The sequence below is a fragment of the Coptis chinensis genome, chromosome 6 (genome assembly GCF_015680905.1).
Source record: "Coptis chinensis isolate HL-2020 chromosome 6, ASM1568090v1, whole genome shotgun sequence".
Taxonomy (NCBI): Eukaryota; Viridiplantae; Streptophyta; class Magnoliopsida; order Ranunculales; family Ranunculaceae; genus Coptis; species Coptis chinensis.
Window position 1 is genome coordinate 68,714,959 of NC_141461.1, and position 17,256 is coordinate 68,732,214.

At 37.8% G+C, this 17,256-nt stretch overlaps 1 protein-coding gene across 1 annotated transcript; it reads right to left on the reverse strand.

Annotated features, from left to right (window-relative positions):
- Positions 1–11,000: 11,000 nt before the first annotated feature.
- LOC147494132 (uncharacterized) lies at positions 11,001–12,005 on the reverse strand. Its single transcript, XM_086568044.1, has 4 exons — positions 11,820–12,005; positions 11,515–11,679; positions 11,458–11,468; positions 11,001–11,358 (listed from the first exon to the last, which is right to left on the reverse strand). The coding sequence occupies exons 1-4, from the start codon at positions 12,003–12,005 to the stop codon at positions 11,001–11,003; spliced, it is 720 nt and encodes a 239-aa protein (XP_086424170.1).
- Positions 12,006–17,256: the final 5,251 nt, after the last annotated feature.

The following is a 17,256-nucleotide window of genomic DNA, read 5'->3' on the forward strand; positions in this document are numbered from 1 at the left end:
ATTTTTCATAAATCAAACAACAAAAGCACTTTGTTGACTTTACACATTTATGTGTGGACCCCAAGAATGTATGTAGCAACAACTATAGCATTACAGGTATATTCGGCCAATCACGACTTCCTTTTTTTCATGGCTTATAGCATCTTACGTAAAAGGAAGGATCGTATTCTGATGTTTTTTAATGGTTTTGCTTCACATGCAAAACCATTAAAAAGCATTTCTCTGAGCTCAATTACATGCATTAACAGACCTATGTTTAGAAAGGCAGAAAATGCAAAAGCCTTATGTGACTAGAGTAGCATGGGAGTGCCAGCTCGGCCTCAACTTTTACGAACTTCTTGAATGGTTATAATCCAGAGTCTATATTAGTTAGTTTGTTCTAAAATTAGATATAGAATGCAGTTGTCGAAAGGCTAAACATACACTTCCTTGTTATTTTAGGAAGAAAAGGAGATGGCGCACTTGTATGAGCGCCGAAGATTTCCATATCCAGGTGACACAGAGGCTACTGATGCATTTATCGCTAGCGGAGGCGCAATTGTCACTACCATTGGACCAAAGGACTAATTGAAACTGGGGAAGATCCTGATAATTTTCAGAAGAATTAAATTGCAATCAAAGAAGTTTGAAAAAGAATCTCTGAAGATGTGGTTTAGAATGAGGAATGAGGTCCTCTCAGACCTCCAAGAGAAAGGATATGATGTTGAGTGATTGTAAGGTAATCCACAATCCCTACTAAAAGTTTGCGTATAAACACTATGGATCTATTGTTCCTTATAATTCTGATTATATGATATGACTTTCTCATGGCCTTTTTCCTATACTGGGGTGAGACTGCACCATTTGAAAACTAACCTTTTGCTTCTTATATCTCGTTTTTATAGGTGGCTTGGTAGCAGTCTTCTATTCTTGTAATGCCATTTACAACTACTTCCTTAAGGTTCAGGTTTAGTTGGATAATGAGTAAGTGGATTAGGAATTAGGATAACAACCACCCCTATTGCAAGAGTAATGCCAGTAGTTGATACTTGATAGTTGATTAGTGGAACTGTTATAGTCTCTTTCAGGTACTTATTAGGCTAAATTATTATGGAAGCAGGTAATGTATGTTTGTTGCAACTTGCAACTAAACAGGAGTTTTATGTTTTGATCACTTGTCGAGTTTATGTAATACGAGTACTGTGGTTCTTGCAAGTGAATAAGAGTTTAGATTATCAATTAGTGCCAACTCTTGCAAGTTGCAACAAGACATATTGAAACTTTGATTGGAACAACTAAGAAGATCACTGTTGGTTGGGACAAAGTCTGCAACCCTATGAAGGAGGACTTGGTATAAGAAGGATCAAAGACCTCAATCGAGCACTTCTTATGTGTGCTGACCCAAAAAGACGACTTCGCACAATTCATGAAACAAATACTTTACAAGCGACAATGAGGTGATCAAATACCATGTTAGCTCTTCTATCTGGGGAGGTCTTAAATGGGCATTATATTAACTGAGCTTAACAATGGTATAGAATGGGTTGTATGCAATGGTGAACAGGGGGTCCTCTGGAGAGACAAATGGATAGGTTCTATGTCACTCAAATAGAAGCTTAACTTGTCAACTGAAGATTTAAAGGGTTGTAGGGCAACAGTGAGTGCACTGACTCTTAATGGCACTTGGGTATTCCCTGCTCAAGTTCAAAATATTTTGGATGCCGCTGAACTCCAACGACTCCCTTTACCCGGAACTCTGCATTGAAGGAAACGATCACATGGTGTGGACTCCGGATCCCAAAGGAGTCTTTTCTGTAGCCTCAGCTTATGAAAATATTCGGTGCAAGACTCCCATTGTAAGCTATCACAAGCAAGTATGGAACCACTACATCCATCCTAGAGTGGTTGTGAATGCTTGGAAATTATGCAAGCCTTAGTCAAACAGTATGTGATTTGATCTCAACCTCGATCTGTATAGTTACTCATCACACTACAAAAGACCAATCTCCTGTTACTAATATTCGTAATCCGGGGACCACATCATTTATGTACGCTCTCGGCCAAGAAGGGGTACTATCTCCTCTCACAACATCCCTCAAGTGAGGGGTAGGTGGTAGTTTGGCTTAGCCTACTTCTTTCATCAAAAATCCGAAGACTTGGGGTATATTTTGTGGGCGTGCAGCTTCACTGGGGAGTTTTGGAAATGGATCACCTCAAAGTTTATGTGCAACAACAACAACTTTGACAGCCTGGAAGATGCTCTGAAAATGAACAGGAACCGAAGTAGCTATGTCCGGCACCCGCTTTGGGTTTCTGCTGCCATTGGAGGCATAACAGCCTTGTAGAAACACAGGAACACTATCGTCTTTGATAACAAAGCAGTCAACTTCAATCCCTGCAAGAGGGAGGTTATTAAAATAGTCCAACAATCTGGTCATCTCTCAAAAGGCGTCATGAACAATTCTATGGAAGATTTGCAAGTACTTCGAAACTGGGGTCTGCCATCCAAGCTCAACAAAGCTTGCTGTTGGGAACTTCAAAAGGAAATCCAGGGTCGCCAACAGGCATCAAGGTAGTCTATAGGAGTGATGGAGGGGATTTTCTTCTTGTTTTGTGGAGGAAACTGGGCGTCAATACCAACTTCTTTGCTGAATGCATGGCTATCTTGGAGGCTATAGAACTTGCCGTACGTCAAAATTGGACCTCAATATGGGTAGAGTCGGACTCCCAAGCAGCTGTAATGGCCTTTGGGACCAACAAACTACTGTGGAGCATGATGAAAAGATGGAACAAGGTGAAGAAGAGCCTACAACAATGCATGATTACCTCAACTTGGAGGGAGCTAGGTGAATTTCTCAACAGACAAGGCAACCAACACAGCCACTGTAGGGGAGCAATATCCCCATTAAGGAACATTGCATACGAAATGTAAGCGATCTCAATACAACGACCTTCAGGACCGATCTATGAAGCAGCTCTCTAAGAAACATTGCATACGCGACTTCAATGCATCGACCTCCAAGAACGACCTACGAATAGCTCCTTTCTGGTAGGTGGTACGAACGAAGATATCTCGGTACGAGCACATGGCTAAAGGCAGAACGCCTCGGGTAATGATCACCATCAAGGGTAATCATTACCAAAATCTTGATTGTATTTCCCACCACCGGGAAATAGGGGTAACCTCGCCAACACCCAATCAGCACACAACTTATAATATAACCAGCTCAACACTCATTCGCGATCTCCACCTTACATGTGTACCATAGACACACGTGCCTTCTAGATTGACATTTCCCTAAACCTATAAATACCACTTGATTGAACTATGTCGGGCCTGATTCCTCTCTCCCCAAAAAGGAAAAGAAAAAAGAAAAACCAACAAGAGGATCGTGGGGCGGTTAAACTTCGAAGCGAACTCGGTCCCAACAAGAAACCCAAAACACGCCTTTACAGCCACCTTTATGGACACAACGGAGACCTTTTGTTCGAAGGAAAACGTCCATGGCTTAAAACATGGGAGGTGCCTAGTACGAGCTACTATAGATTTGTGAATTAGGAACCTTTTTAAGGATCCTAAACTGTACTGTACTATACTGTACATCCATTTTGTATCTCTTAACATACTTAATGCAATGCTCACCTTAGCTAAAAAAAACTTGTTGAGGTCGAGTATTGTAATATAAATGATTCAGTAAAAGCTTATATCTCCACTAACTTACTTAGAGTGATCGTGTTAGAAAAATGATTTGCTCAAATCCATTTAAATATGAATGAGTAGTTTGTCTCCCAAGTTACCCCACTTAAGATGAAATGAGGTTTTTCTTGAAACAGTACGTAATGTGAGAAAAACCTTTTCAAAATGATGCATTTGTTTGAAACAGTGCATTATGCCGAAAAGGTGCGACCTTCGAAATGTGCACTTTGGTTTGAAACGATTGCATCATGCGAAAAAGGTGCAACCTTCGAAATAGGCAATTGGTTGAAAAACATGATGCTATATCTTGAAATGGTGTGTCCTTTCAAAACATGTGACTTTTCAAAGAGTTGCTTACTTTTTCCCAAGAGTCACTGTGTTGTTTCGAAAAGGCACCACTCACCTATAAATAGTGGATGAATTTGGAGAGAAAAATAAACACCAGATCACACAGAGTTCTGATCTTTCTCTTCTCCCTCTGTTCTTAGTCAAATACTATGTTGTGTTATTTTGAGTCTATAGAATTGAAGTGCTAGCTTTCTATAGAAGGAAATCCGTTCTATCTTGGGAGATAGTTTCCCATCAACCTTCAAGCACCGTGAGGGGGAAAATCTGTCTTAAGGACATAGTGTATCTACACTAGGCTCGGATTTAATTAAGAAGTACAAGACACTTACAAGACAAAAGGTTTGTATAGTTTGGTAATTGGTAAAGAGTAAGTATACTACAAGAAAAAAGGCTTTATATCACTGTTAAAAACAGTGACAAAAAGTCTTTTGTCACTGTTTTTTTTTTCCAAAACCGTGACGGAGTGAGAGTCATTTATTTTTTTCCCAAAACCGTCACAAATATTTGTTCCGGACTAGCATATGTCTACCATAAAAACAGTAACAACTGCTCAAAAACCGTCACAACAAATCATATCATTTGTGACGGTTTTAAATAAACAGTTATACATTCATCCTTTAACGGTCATAAAAAGTACCATTAGTCATGACGGTTTGGGTAAAACCATGATATGTATATATTGTTTTTTTTTAAAAAAGAAAAAAAATGTGAATATATATATGAAAACTCACAAAATTGGGGACCTGCAATAAACTACACGTACACCTGAATAAACCACATACCTGAATATTATTATCCGTTAATTTTCAAGTAATACTCATAAAGTGTTAATTCCATTAAAACATTCCAATCCCCTTGGATAACTGGATAACATAACCAATATATATTTGTACTTCTTCATAAAACACAATAAAGTAAATAATACATTCCCAATCTAATATATATAAATCAGCCTAATCCTAATCTAAATCCAAATCCAAATCCAAATGAAAAGAAGAACCTAATCTCACCAAAGTCGATCCTCCAGCTCATCTTAGCGTTGTGGTTGTTCATCATGAGGATAGTTCACAATACATTCTTCTATGAACTGAACGAAGTCTTTTCAAACTTCATCTATCTCTCTCCTTGTAGGTGTAAGCATTTTCATGATCAAGATTAATCTTTATCTGAAATATAAGAAACAACATATACATTATATATGAAATACAATTGGTAGAGATAAAAAGAAAGATAAAACACCGTTGGTATAGATATCATGACTAAAGTAAAAATGTGAAATTTTATTGTTTTCACTTTCAATGGAGGAGAAGGATCATCCATTATTTCTCGCATGAATACCGCATTGTATATTGTCTGATTGCTCAGGCCCTATATATATAAACAACATTTGAAATTGAAAATTAGGGATGTGATACTTAGTTAAATCAATGAGTACATAGATATATAGTGATTGTAATTGTTTACCGTGATGGCATGCCAACTTGGAGATTGAGAACTTCTCACTTCCTTTTGGACCCCTCTTACAGCCTAACAATGCACTTCAAGTTAAGAATGAAAACATTACACCCACGGAAATGTAACTAAAATCCATTCAAACTCCATCTCCTAGCCTCTAATTAACATGACCATCTGCGTTCAGGGAGCACCCAACACTAGAGTGGAGTAATGTCTTAATTGCCCACAGCCTCTATAGTTCCCTCCTCAACCTGCTTTTTATTCATCCTACAAGATAGAGAGAAAATCAACAAGCCTACATAAAGGGATGCAACTTCCCGGTGGCATCATCTGCATATTTACCATTTTTGTCCTGGTTGGCTAAACATCATTGCAACTATCTTAGATTAAGCATATATACAACCATCCCAAAATTCAACACCATTGAACTAGCTAACGTGAACTAGAACTAAACATCATTATACTAACCAACGTAAAGAAAATGCACCCTGCCAAAAATAAAGAAAATAATGCAAGAATGAGGAATGTCCCAAGCAGTCACTACACCATTTTGGGTGTAATGAGGCTGTGGTCCTTGATCTTCACCTTTTGTGGTTAATCTTGGTATTGATCTTGTAATAGTTATGTTTGTATGAGTGCAGTATCTTTTATCGATGAAAAACTAAAAAAATGCAAAAAACTAAGACACGGACCTTTCCACTGGAGCATTTTCTGGAATGGTAGGTTGTACTCCTTCAATAGCTAACCAATGGGCAGCTCCTGCTGTATCAAGTGGTACTTTTGGTATAGGTTCTTTGATCACCTGCAAACCCCAAAGAAAGTACACCGTCAGACCAAAATGGTATGGAAAGCCTTTGAACGCACTCTTAAAATAAGAGCATCTTACATCTTTAAATTCAACATCCTTAATTGTCATCAATATAAAACAAATCCTTGTGTCCCACAGCTCTTTTGAAACACAAAGGATCTCCCGAGGCAAAGCCATAAATTGGCTGAAGCAACAACAATACATATACATAAGCAAATGGAAATCTTGTAACAATAATAAAGACAATTAAATTACAAAAAATGATTACCGCAATATTACTATAGCAATAAAGTATCACATGACTCCCTCTGTATATACTCCCTATACTTACTCCCTCTAGTTGCACCGACATTAGTCAATCTAACCGTTCACCAAACTCTTTATGCCGTTAAAGCCAAACTCTTTATGTTGGTAAAATTCAGCATTCTAGAATTTTCATTTTTTGGTTGAAGTTTCATATAGGTTAGGCATTTCCTCTTATATCTTCTTCATTATGGGCTCACCGGCAATGTACAATTACTTCCAGATGTGCATTTTATGGGTGCCACAACGAGGGAGTAAGAATAGGCAGTTTCTAACTTAAGTAACATATAGACAGTAGAACTAATAACTTGAGTAACAAATGGGATCCACTTCAACTAGGTAGTTAACAAGCATAAACCAGAAAGCAGTCACAATATTTTCAAGACGTACATATGGACATCTTGCAAATGTATGCTCCTTTTTAAGACAATAGAAATAGAGTCCTTACTCCACTGTTTGATGGGGATGCCGACACATGACGTACAATTTCTGGAGCAAACGCAAGTGGATTGGGTGTTTTAATTTGTTGTCGGGTTCCAAGAACAATACCTTCATATTCAGGTTTGTTAAAGCATCCTTGGCATGCACAAGGTTCAGCACAATATATTCCAGTAGCAAAGCACTCACAAAAACTGCCAACAATAAAGTGCACATGGTCAAAACAAATTGAAGGCTTACTATTATTCAATAGTTACTATCACCCTGCATGACTTACAATTTCAAGCATTTTGACCTTCTTCAATAGCAATGTTTGCAACCTTTATCCTCAATGGCGTATGTCCTCTTCCTGGATATTGCAAATCATTAATCCCAGACCCAAAAGGAAAAACAGAGAGCATGAGATAATGAAATAAACAGAAAATGCCTTGTCTCTTCATTATGGGGCTCATTTAATTAAAATATTTGAATTCCATCAGTGTCATCTGTAGAAAAGAAATTTCTCACTACAAAGACTTATGAAAATTGAAAAAAATATCAAATTGTCATTGTGCTACCACACATCCATTAAAAAAACACCATCCATTATCAAAACTTACTAACAAAAACAACAAACAAAAATCAATTAATATATGTTTGAAATCTCTAAAAAGAGAGTGCACCATCTTGAAATTTCCTTCCGTGATTAGTCAACGAAATCCAAACTCATGAAATGCAAAATGCGATGAAAAAATAGAGAGAACAAGAACTCCATAAACAAATAACTTCGTTTCCTCAAGAGTAAAGCAACTAAAACTTCAGTTATACAAGCAAGTCAGCAGTTGAATGGATAAAATATATCGATAAATTAGAAAAACTAGAACAAGTTAACCCATTCAAAACAGAAGACCCTGATAATTGTGAATTTCCAAACAAAATCGATGAAAACCCGTGCACCTTGCTTTCGATTCAAGTGGATATTATCATTATGAGAGAGGCGAAGAAATTCCCCTATTCCCAAAAGAAAAATCGCATAGAACTCAAAAAGCGAAAACTTTGTACTATGAAAAAAGTTCAAAATCGATGAAAGAGAGAAGAAACGAACCACAATCTCTACTTTGGAAGAGCTAATGAACAGTTAGGGAATCGAAGTTCGACAAAAAAACTGAATCGAAGTTTTTTTTTTTTTAGAACACTTACACCGGAACTTCGAATTTGGAAGGAAGGGGAGACCGATATATGTTGGAAGGAAGGGGAGACCGAACATGGGCTATTATTTGTGGGCTCTTGGAGTGGCGGGACTAGAAAATAATTGGGTCGAAGACTGTCACATAAAGTCTGGAATATGTAACTATTTTGGGGCAATGGTCACAAATAATATTCTACACATATACCCCTTCCTAAAAAAAAATTTTTTCAAGATCCATAGTTTAAAACAAATCCACAAAACCATTTTTCACAATTTGAACAAAACAATCACAAATAACATTTTAAAACAGTCACAAAAACCCTTTTTTCTAGTAGTAACGTACAATTAAGTTGTATATTCCTAACAGATCGATCTATACATGTATGAATGTGTAATACTTCAGTTTTAAACGCTTCTAGTGCATGCTGTTACCTAATTTCTCTGTGTCTATAACTTTGTATCTTGTTTTACCAATTTTTCTGCAGTTTATTGCAGGATTCATGCAAAAATCTAATTGCATTAGATTGCCAGTTTTTTCTCTATTGCCCTCTATCTGGGCATTGGGCATCCCATGTATTCATCCTTGTGTTTATGTTTCCTAATGTTAGTCCTTTCTCTGTTGTTGGCAGTAGAAAATTTATAGAAGTGTTAGTAACTTAGCTGGAGCATTTTTTCCCTAAATGCCTCGGACTACGTGAGGTTTGCCCACAAAATGGGAAAATAAAAGATGCACTCCTTTTTGCAATCAAACAACAGAATTTGTTTATTAAGTACTGAAATACAATTCGGAAGAGGACCCAGTTTTTTGATACGCCAAAGATTCAAAGTAGAAAAAAATAACATAAAAAAGTAAGAACACTTGCTACTTTGAGATTCTGACCAAATACTGCTGGTCTGCGGGATAAGCAAATAATGTCAAGTACAGCTTTGCTCTATCTATCCAGCAGCAGTGGAGGTGAGGAAATTGAGATTAATCTTCTTTGAGTTTATAGAAAAGAAGTCTGAATCTGAAACAGGTTCGAAAATCTTTTTCCATTAATAATAACTTCCTGAAAATCAAACATCCTTGATCTCATTGAACAATGTCATGGATGTCCCCATGCTGGATTGTTGTCATGAACGACCAAAAAAGTCCTAAGAAATCTTCTTATATGTGGCTGGCTCTGTTCCAGTACTGAAGGCATATATATACTCGTCTATGAGGTTCCATTCCATATATATCTGAAGTGTCCAAATACATTTTTTGCTTTTTTTCTTTCTTGTCTAAACCAAGTCCATAACCGAGAGGTATGGACAAAGCAACTAATTATTTCAGGTAGAATAAGCCAACCCCAACCGTACAATAATTGCTGGAGATCTGATTTAACCAGATTATGGGTAAAAAAAAAATTTTGGTAAACCGATGGCTCACTCTGAAAATATTATGTACATCGGTATAAACACTTAAAATAAAATAAATAGATAAATAAACGGCACAGCTCGATTCTTGCATGTTCTAAATCAACCTAACATTACAACTACTCATACTAGACACAGGGAACCTAAATACTGAAAGAAAAGAATATGGTTACCTTTTGTCGTACTAAACAAAAACCACATCACCAAGAGCTAAACCTAGGGGTGTCTCTTTTTGATGAATTTCCGATTTTTTCGAAATCCGACCCGAAATTGGTCTGGCTCTGGGTGTAGTTTTCATAGGCCGATTTTCCGATTTCCGAAAATTCCGAAAAAAAATTGGATCGGATTTGGATATAATTCTAAAATCCGATCCAATCCGAAAATTCCGAAAATTCCGATATTATTGTCAATTTATTCCGAAAATATATACTTCTCTCACTATCCACTTGATTAGATCTCGACCGTTCATTCATTTTCTAGTTTTTTATTTCCAAAAACAAAACAAAAACATAACCTAGCCGCTACTTTCCCACTTGAATTGGACCACTCTACTGTTATTACACCGTCTGCCATAACAACAATGATATGAAAAAACATGTCATTGAGTCATACAATGACTTCCAGACCAATCCAAAAGCCAAATTCCAATAGATAGAATATTATGTAAAGCTACTTAGAGTCCAAGACCATAATCCATTATTTATGCAGACACTTCACGCTTTTAATTTCCACACACGAAAAAAGATTGAAACATTACAAATACCCAGACTTTGGCTAGCATATTAGGTTCCGAAAAAAATTTGGAAAAATTCCAGAAAGAGGTTAATCCGATCCTATCCGAAATCACCCCTAGCCTAAACCTCAATAGTCAAAATCGTCAAAAAAAAATAACTTGATTCTAGCTTCGCTTCTTTGGGGTATAGTTGAGAACACTAGTCAAAACCTCATTCGTCATCAGAGACGCTTCCAATATTCTTAGAGCCTGCATAGCAAAACAGTGACTGCTAGTACTCAATAAAGCATAAAACTGAGAAATTCATACTGCATAGTTTTAGGGTCTTGGGGATGGAATTTGATTTCACAAAGGATGAGGAACCAAAAATGGTTTGATTACATTGACAAGAGGCCGGATGCAATGTTCAAGGCCTGAATTACTAACTGGTGCTTATTAGATATCAAATATGAACACTGCATCCTGCTGTAATTTTCTAGTTAGTATACTTGTTACTCTTTTGAATCCAGTAAATACCACTGTTAGAAAAAATGACAGAGGCCCAAGTGAGCCAAAAGTTAGGCTGTTTAACTTAACGATGCGTACCTCCTCCTGGCCTATGGACACTACTCGCTCCTCCAAGTCATCGAAGGGAACCTTGAGTTGTTTAAGCAAGGTAATGTTTAAACAAGGCCTATTGACAAAGTGGCGTCACAAGTAAATCATCTGTTACCATAAACTCTTCTGGTCCTTTGACAAATCCTTCTGCTTTGGATGATCCAGAAACAGGATACCTGGGGTTAACAAGATGTATGTTTGCTGAATATGGATCCTTATCACTAGCCTTAACTGAAGGATCTGGGCTATTAGTAGTCAGACGAAAAAAAGGATACTGTCTCGGCACGTAGTTAAAGAAGTAAGAATTACTGCCTTCCGCAATGCCCAAAGTATGGCCTTCGCAATCATAATGAACAGAGAGCTCGGGAGAAAGCAACATGGCCTTGTGTTCAGCGGACTTCATGAAACTCTCAACTTTCAATCCTTCAACACTCCTATACAAGTTAGTTTATACATCCCAATGAAGGTGTGCAGTTTAGAAGTTTAGCAATTGCTCCTAGAGGGAACGCAAGAATACTGAAGAGAAAACTCACAAAGTCTTCACCTGCTTCGGCATATAATGTCTTACGATTGGATCTTCTAGACATTACCTTCATACTAATAGTCTTGAAATTACTTATCTCTGACTTCAATACAGTAGAATTAAACGCTTCTATCCCTTTGAGCAATATCCCGCTGGGAAGATCTCTTTGCTCCAAAAACACATTTGTGCATGGTTCTTTGCTGAGAAATGAATACTTCAACAAGCGCAAAACCTGAAAAATAGTAAGCACAAGATTGTCGGCCAGTATGTGGGAACTTCGAAATAAGAAACAATACATGATCAAATATTTTGGAAGATATTACAAAGTCAGGGTGAGGAAGTCAAACTCTGAACAGAAATTCAATTTATTACCTCTTCCAAGCCAATGGTAATTGTCTTGCTCTCAAGCGATTCACTATCTTTGATGCCAAGACTTTTTAGCAAATCAAAGGTGGAGGCTATAGTAAATGGCATCACTTGCAAATCATCAGTAATTAAGAATGATGATTCTCCTTTAACAAACACTCCGTTGGCTGTAGAACTTGTTGGAATCTTCATGTGTATTTCAAATACTTGTGTGTTGTTTTAGTCCCACATTGGTGAACCACCACTAGGTAGTGAGGTATTTGAGGTGAACCTCTAGCATAAGGGGGGCCCTTAGGGTACAAATGCTTTTGTTAGGAGGGAGGACTCACCCAAAAGCACACATCCCCAAAAACGTGGGCTTGAAATTGGTTGTCTAGTGGGTAGTGGTTTACCTATTCCCTAAAACCCTGTTGCAAAGTTTGGGTTTGCAATTCTACTCCAATTGGTTTTGTGAAACCGACTTTGTGAGGTTTCCTTCTCCCATCCGTAACGGATCACCTCTATAAAACACTTATATTCAGGGTATCATCGAGAGTTAGAACTTCGTTTCGATATCGGCCGGGCAGAAGTGCAGTGCATCTTTGCCACTATAGAACCAAATAAAATTGTTGAAGTCGTGCTACACCCTTCTCTTACCTACACGAAAAGATAAGTCTTTATTGCTTCAATCTTCTTCTCTTTCTTCTGTCGGCCGCCGAGAGAGTTATATTCTTTGTTCTAGAGGTAGTCTATTCTAGTGCAAAGTTAGGCTGGCATTAACCATTGAATCCCCGGAAGATTTCAAGTTGCCTTTCCACACCATTGGAAGGGGCGAAATCTTTCATAAGAACCAATCCGCACATTACATTATTACGGTCTACTATTGTTTTCTTTTATCCGCATACAACAATCTTAAGGAAAGAACAAGATGTCTACACCGCCGACACCACGAAAAGAAACTAATGCAGAGTCATGGAAGTAACTTCGTCTATGAGAGATCTTTGCACCTCTACTTGAATGCTCGCAAATTTACCTAATGTGTCAAAGATTGAATCCTTCAACGGTTCACACTTCAAGAGATGGAGAGAAAGGGGTATTCACAAAGATGTACTAACTATGCAAAGTATCTCATCGATGAAAGACCCATGGAGGGTTCTAATGATTTCGGAAAGAAATCAAAAGTTCCATGTCGAATGCTATTTTGAGTACCTTGTCCAATGAGATTTTTGATATTTATTGTTCAAATAAGAATGCACATGATATTTGGGAGAGTTTGAACAAGAAATACATAATAGAGGATCTTTGGTACTTTCGAAATATGCTATTGGGAATTTTCTAAAGTTCCATATGAGAGAGGATAGAGATGTAACGCCTCAATCCATGATTTTCATGTGACTTTGATTAATGATTTGAAAACCGAGGGTATTAATTTACCCAAATCCTTTGTTCTTTGGATGTTTGATTGAGAAACTCCCGAGTCTTGGAAACACTATAAAAATAGTATGAAGCATAAGCGGCGATTCTTGAGGATGTGATCATTCACATTCACATAGAGGAAAAAAACAAGACTTCGGGATGAGGTGTTGTCTAAGGAATTTCATTCTAAAGCCAATATCGTTGAAGGTAATCCCAAAAAATCTAACAAAACCTCTAAGAAGCGTGATCCAACAAAAATAAGAATTTCAAGGTCAAAGGCACTTCTTTTTTCAAGGAGTGGGACCAATGGAAATTGTTATGTTTGTGGTAAACCCGACATAGGGCTTTTCAGGTCTGGATACAAGAAAGACACCGATGATCCTCCCAATGCTAATCTAGTTGAGGGAGATGATATTGTTGTTGCGCCGCCGTGTCACAAGTGTTCATAGCCACCGGGAAGAGGAACTGGTACTAGATTTCGGTGCCACCCGCCACGCCTGTGGTGATGTTGAAGCCTTCTCGATTACATACTAGTGAAAGATGAAAAGGTCTATATGGGTGACTCTAGGTCCGTTTGAGGGAACATGCAAGGTTCTTCCGAAGTTAACCCGAAAAACCCTTTCACTTAGTAATGTTCTTCATGTTCCCGAGATTCGGCGGAATCTGATTTCGTGGTCCCTCGTCCAAGGTGACTTTTGAGAGTGACAAGTTTGTTCCGGCAAAGAATGAGGGTTTTGTTGGTAAAGGTTATTGTAATAACAGTGGTCTTTTCATGTTGAATGTACTTGACAACATTATTATTAATAAGAATGAATGAATACGCTTATTTGCTTGACTCTTTTAATATATGGCATGGTAGACTAGGACATGTGAATGTTGAGATATGAAAAGGATGAAAGCATGTGGTTTATTGTCTAATATTTCTGATTTTTCTAATGATAAATGTGAGATATGTGTTTTGAGACTAAAGCCACGAAGAAACCCCCAGAACTAGCGTGTCTAGAGATAAAACGGATTACTAACTCTTATTCATAATGGTTTGGGTGAATTCGTATACCATGTCTAGTAGGGGAAGTTTTATTATATTACATTCATAGATGACTTCTCTAGGTACACCATGGTATATTTACTTAGACACAAGCATGAGGCGGTGAGATGTTTCTCAAGTACAAAGTGAAGTTGAAAACCAAATTAACTCGATTAAGAGACTTCGGTCCGATAGGGGTGGAGAATATGAGTCTAACCCCTTCCGGGACTTTGTGACAAAGAGTGGCATTATTCATGAGACTACTCCACCATACTCTCCCCGAGTCTAATGGAGTGAACGAAAAAAACGTAAACACTAAAAGAGATGATGAATGCTATGCTTGTAAGTTCGAGCTTCCACAACTTGTGGGGGGGAAGCAATCCTATCTGCTTGCCATATACGAATAGGATACCCAACAAGAAAACAGGGAATAAGACACCATATGAGTTATGGAAAGGTCATGTACCTACCTCGACATACTTAAAAATGTGGGGGTGTCTTGCTAAGGTTCTTGTGAACGAACCTAAAAAGAGAAAAATCGGACCTAGAACCATTGATTGTATGTTCATTGGTTATGCTCATAATAGTCTTCGCATATAGATTTTAGTAGTAAAATCCGATAATAACCTTGTCGATGCTAACACTATTATAGAGTAAAAATGCTGATTTCTTTGAGAATTTGTTTCCTTTGAAAATTGGCATTGAGAGGTTGGTAGCTCCTAGTGAACAACAATCAATGGATCCCTAATTTTCTGAACAAGAAATTCGGAAGAGTAAAAGACAGAAAAATCCACCAATTTTGGTGATGACTTTTACACATTTCTTCTTGATGATGATCCCGCGGACGTATAATGAGGCAATCAGGTTCTCGAGATGCACCTTTTTGGAAGGATGCTATACACTCGTAGAGCTAGATTCGATTATAGCTAATCACACATGGGAGATAGTTGATCTACCTCCTCGGGCTTATAATGTTACAAGTGGATCTTCAAAAAGAAATTGAAACTAGATGGTTCCATTGAGAAATACAAGGCTAGACTTGTAGTCAAGGGTTCTCCCGTAGAAAAGGCATTGACTATTTTGATACTTATGCCCTGTAACTAGAATTTCTTCTATAAGAGTTCTAATGGCTCTAGCTGCTATTCATAATTTATTTATTCATCAAATGGATGTAAAACCGCATTTTGAATGGTGATCTTGATGAAGAAATATATATGATGCGCCACGAGGGCACGATAGTACGGGGAATGAGCATAAAGTATGCAAGTTAGTTAAGTCTTTATATGGGTTGAAACAAGCCAAAACAATGGCATGAAAAGTTTGATGTTGTCATGATGTCTAATGGATATCACATAAATGATGCCGATAAATGTATTTACTTTAAATCTTTTGATGTGAATACATATGTGATTATCCGTCTATATGTGGATGACATGTTAATCATGAGTCCTAGCCTTGATGTTGTGAGAAACACCAAGATGTTTTATCCTCCCAATTTGAAATGAAGGATTTGGGAGAAGTCGATGTGATTCTTGGAATCAAAATTATCGATTGATGGCTATATCGCTTTCACAAAGAGCATTATGTTGAGAAGTTTTTGAAGAAGTTTAACTTTTATGATAGTAAGCCCTGTATTCGACACCTTATGAGGCAAATAGTGAACTTCTAAAATGCTCAACATGGTGTAATTTCGCCTAGATATGCCCAAATTATTGGTAGTCTCATGTACTTGATGAATTGCACTAGACCTCGACATTGCTTATGCAGTTAGCGTGGCTAAGCAGATACACTCATTGTCCTAGTGAGGAACATTGGATTGCGTTAGAGATTAGCCAAGTACTTGAGAGGAACAATGAATTACGGCATAAGGTTTTAGACAAACTCCACCGTGATAGGGTTATTGTGATGCAACCGGATATCCGATTCTCATGATATCAAGTCCACTAGTGGTTATATTTTCACCCTAGGTGGAGGGGTAAATCTTCTAAGCAGACCTTGATAGCTCGCTCAACCATGGAGTCCGAGCTTATTGCTTTAGATAAAGCAAGTCTTGAGGTCGAAGTGGCTTAGAAACCTCTTGGCGATCTTCCTATTGGTACAAAACCGCCTCCACTAAAATGCATTGTATTTTCGTGCCGCAATAGCAAAGGCAAAGAGCAAATTGTATAATGGGAAAAGCGGTGCATATTAGCCTCGAGACTACGGGAAAGCAAAATCTGAGTTGTGGCTCTAGATTATGTGAGGTCGAAGTTAAATTTGGCGATCCTCCACAAAAGCCACTTTAACAGAGACAAGTGGTTGATACGCCGAGGGGATGGGACTTTTGCCTTAGATAGAGGGCGACACTGACGGCAACCCCACCTATGTGATTGGAGATCCCATGAAGTAGGTTCAAAGGGAAAAACAAGTCACCTAGTCGCTCTGGTATGCTATTGTCTTTATTTGAGACGTCCCACCCTATGACTAGATAGCATTTTTGTATACTTTGTATAACTTGAATAGCAATGAGAAAAAGGATGAGTTATTTTACTCTTAATGGAATCCATAGTCCATTATTTTTATGAGATAGTGTATTTTAACTGTTATGTACACTTGATGGATATCCACCTACGTGAATGTAGAACTGGGTCGGTTCTTATGGGTATTCAGGCAAATACTCTAGAGCATTCACTTAACACAGTAGCAAGGCCAAAAAAGCGCAACAATCGCTGAACAAGCATATAATGAAAGAGCAATGGGTGCATGTCCTATATTTTACTACAAGGGAATGTTGGTTCAAAGATTTTTAATCCACCACTTTCACGTTATTATAAGACATGTTACCCTATGACCGGTTCAAGCCCGAAAAAGCACCAAGATCTTATGCATTGTTTTTCGATTCTCTCTCGGCATTTCGTTAACCCATTTCTTTTGTAATATCCTATTCCAAAATAGTGGGGACTATAAGTATTTTGAAAATAGTGGGGATTGTTGGAATCTTCATGTGTATTTCAAATACTTGGTGTTGTTTAGTCCCACATT

Bases quoted from the DNA above. Each gene is read 5' to 3' on its own strand.
- LOC147494132 (XM_086568044.1), bottom strand. From the start codon at position 12,005: ATGAAGATTCCAACAAGTTCTACAGCCAACGGAGTGTTTGTTAAAGGA. The intron at 11,680-11,819 runs GTAATAAATTGA...ACTATTTTTCAG, and splicing joins TTACCATTGGCTTGGAAGAG to GTTTTGCGCTTGTTGAAGTA.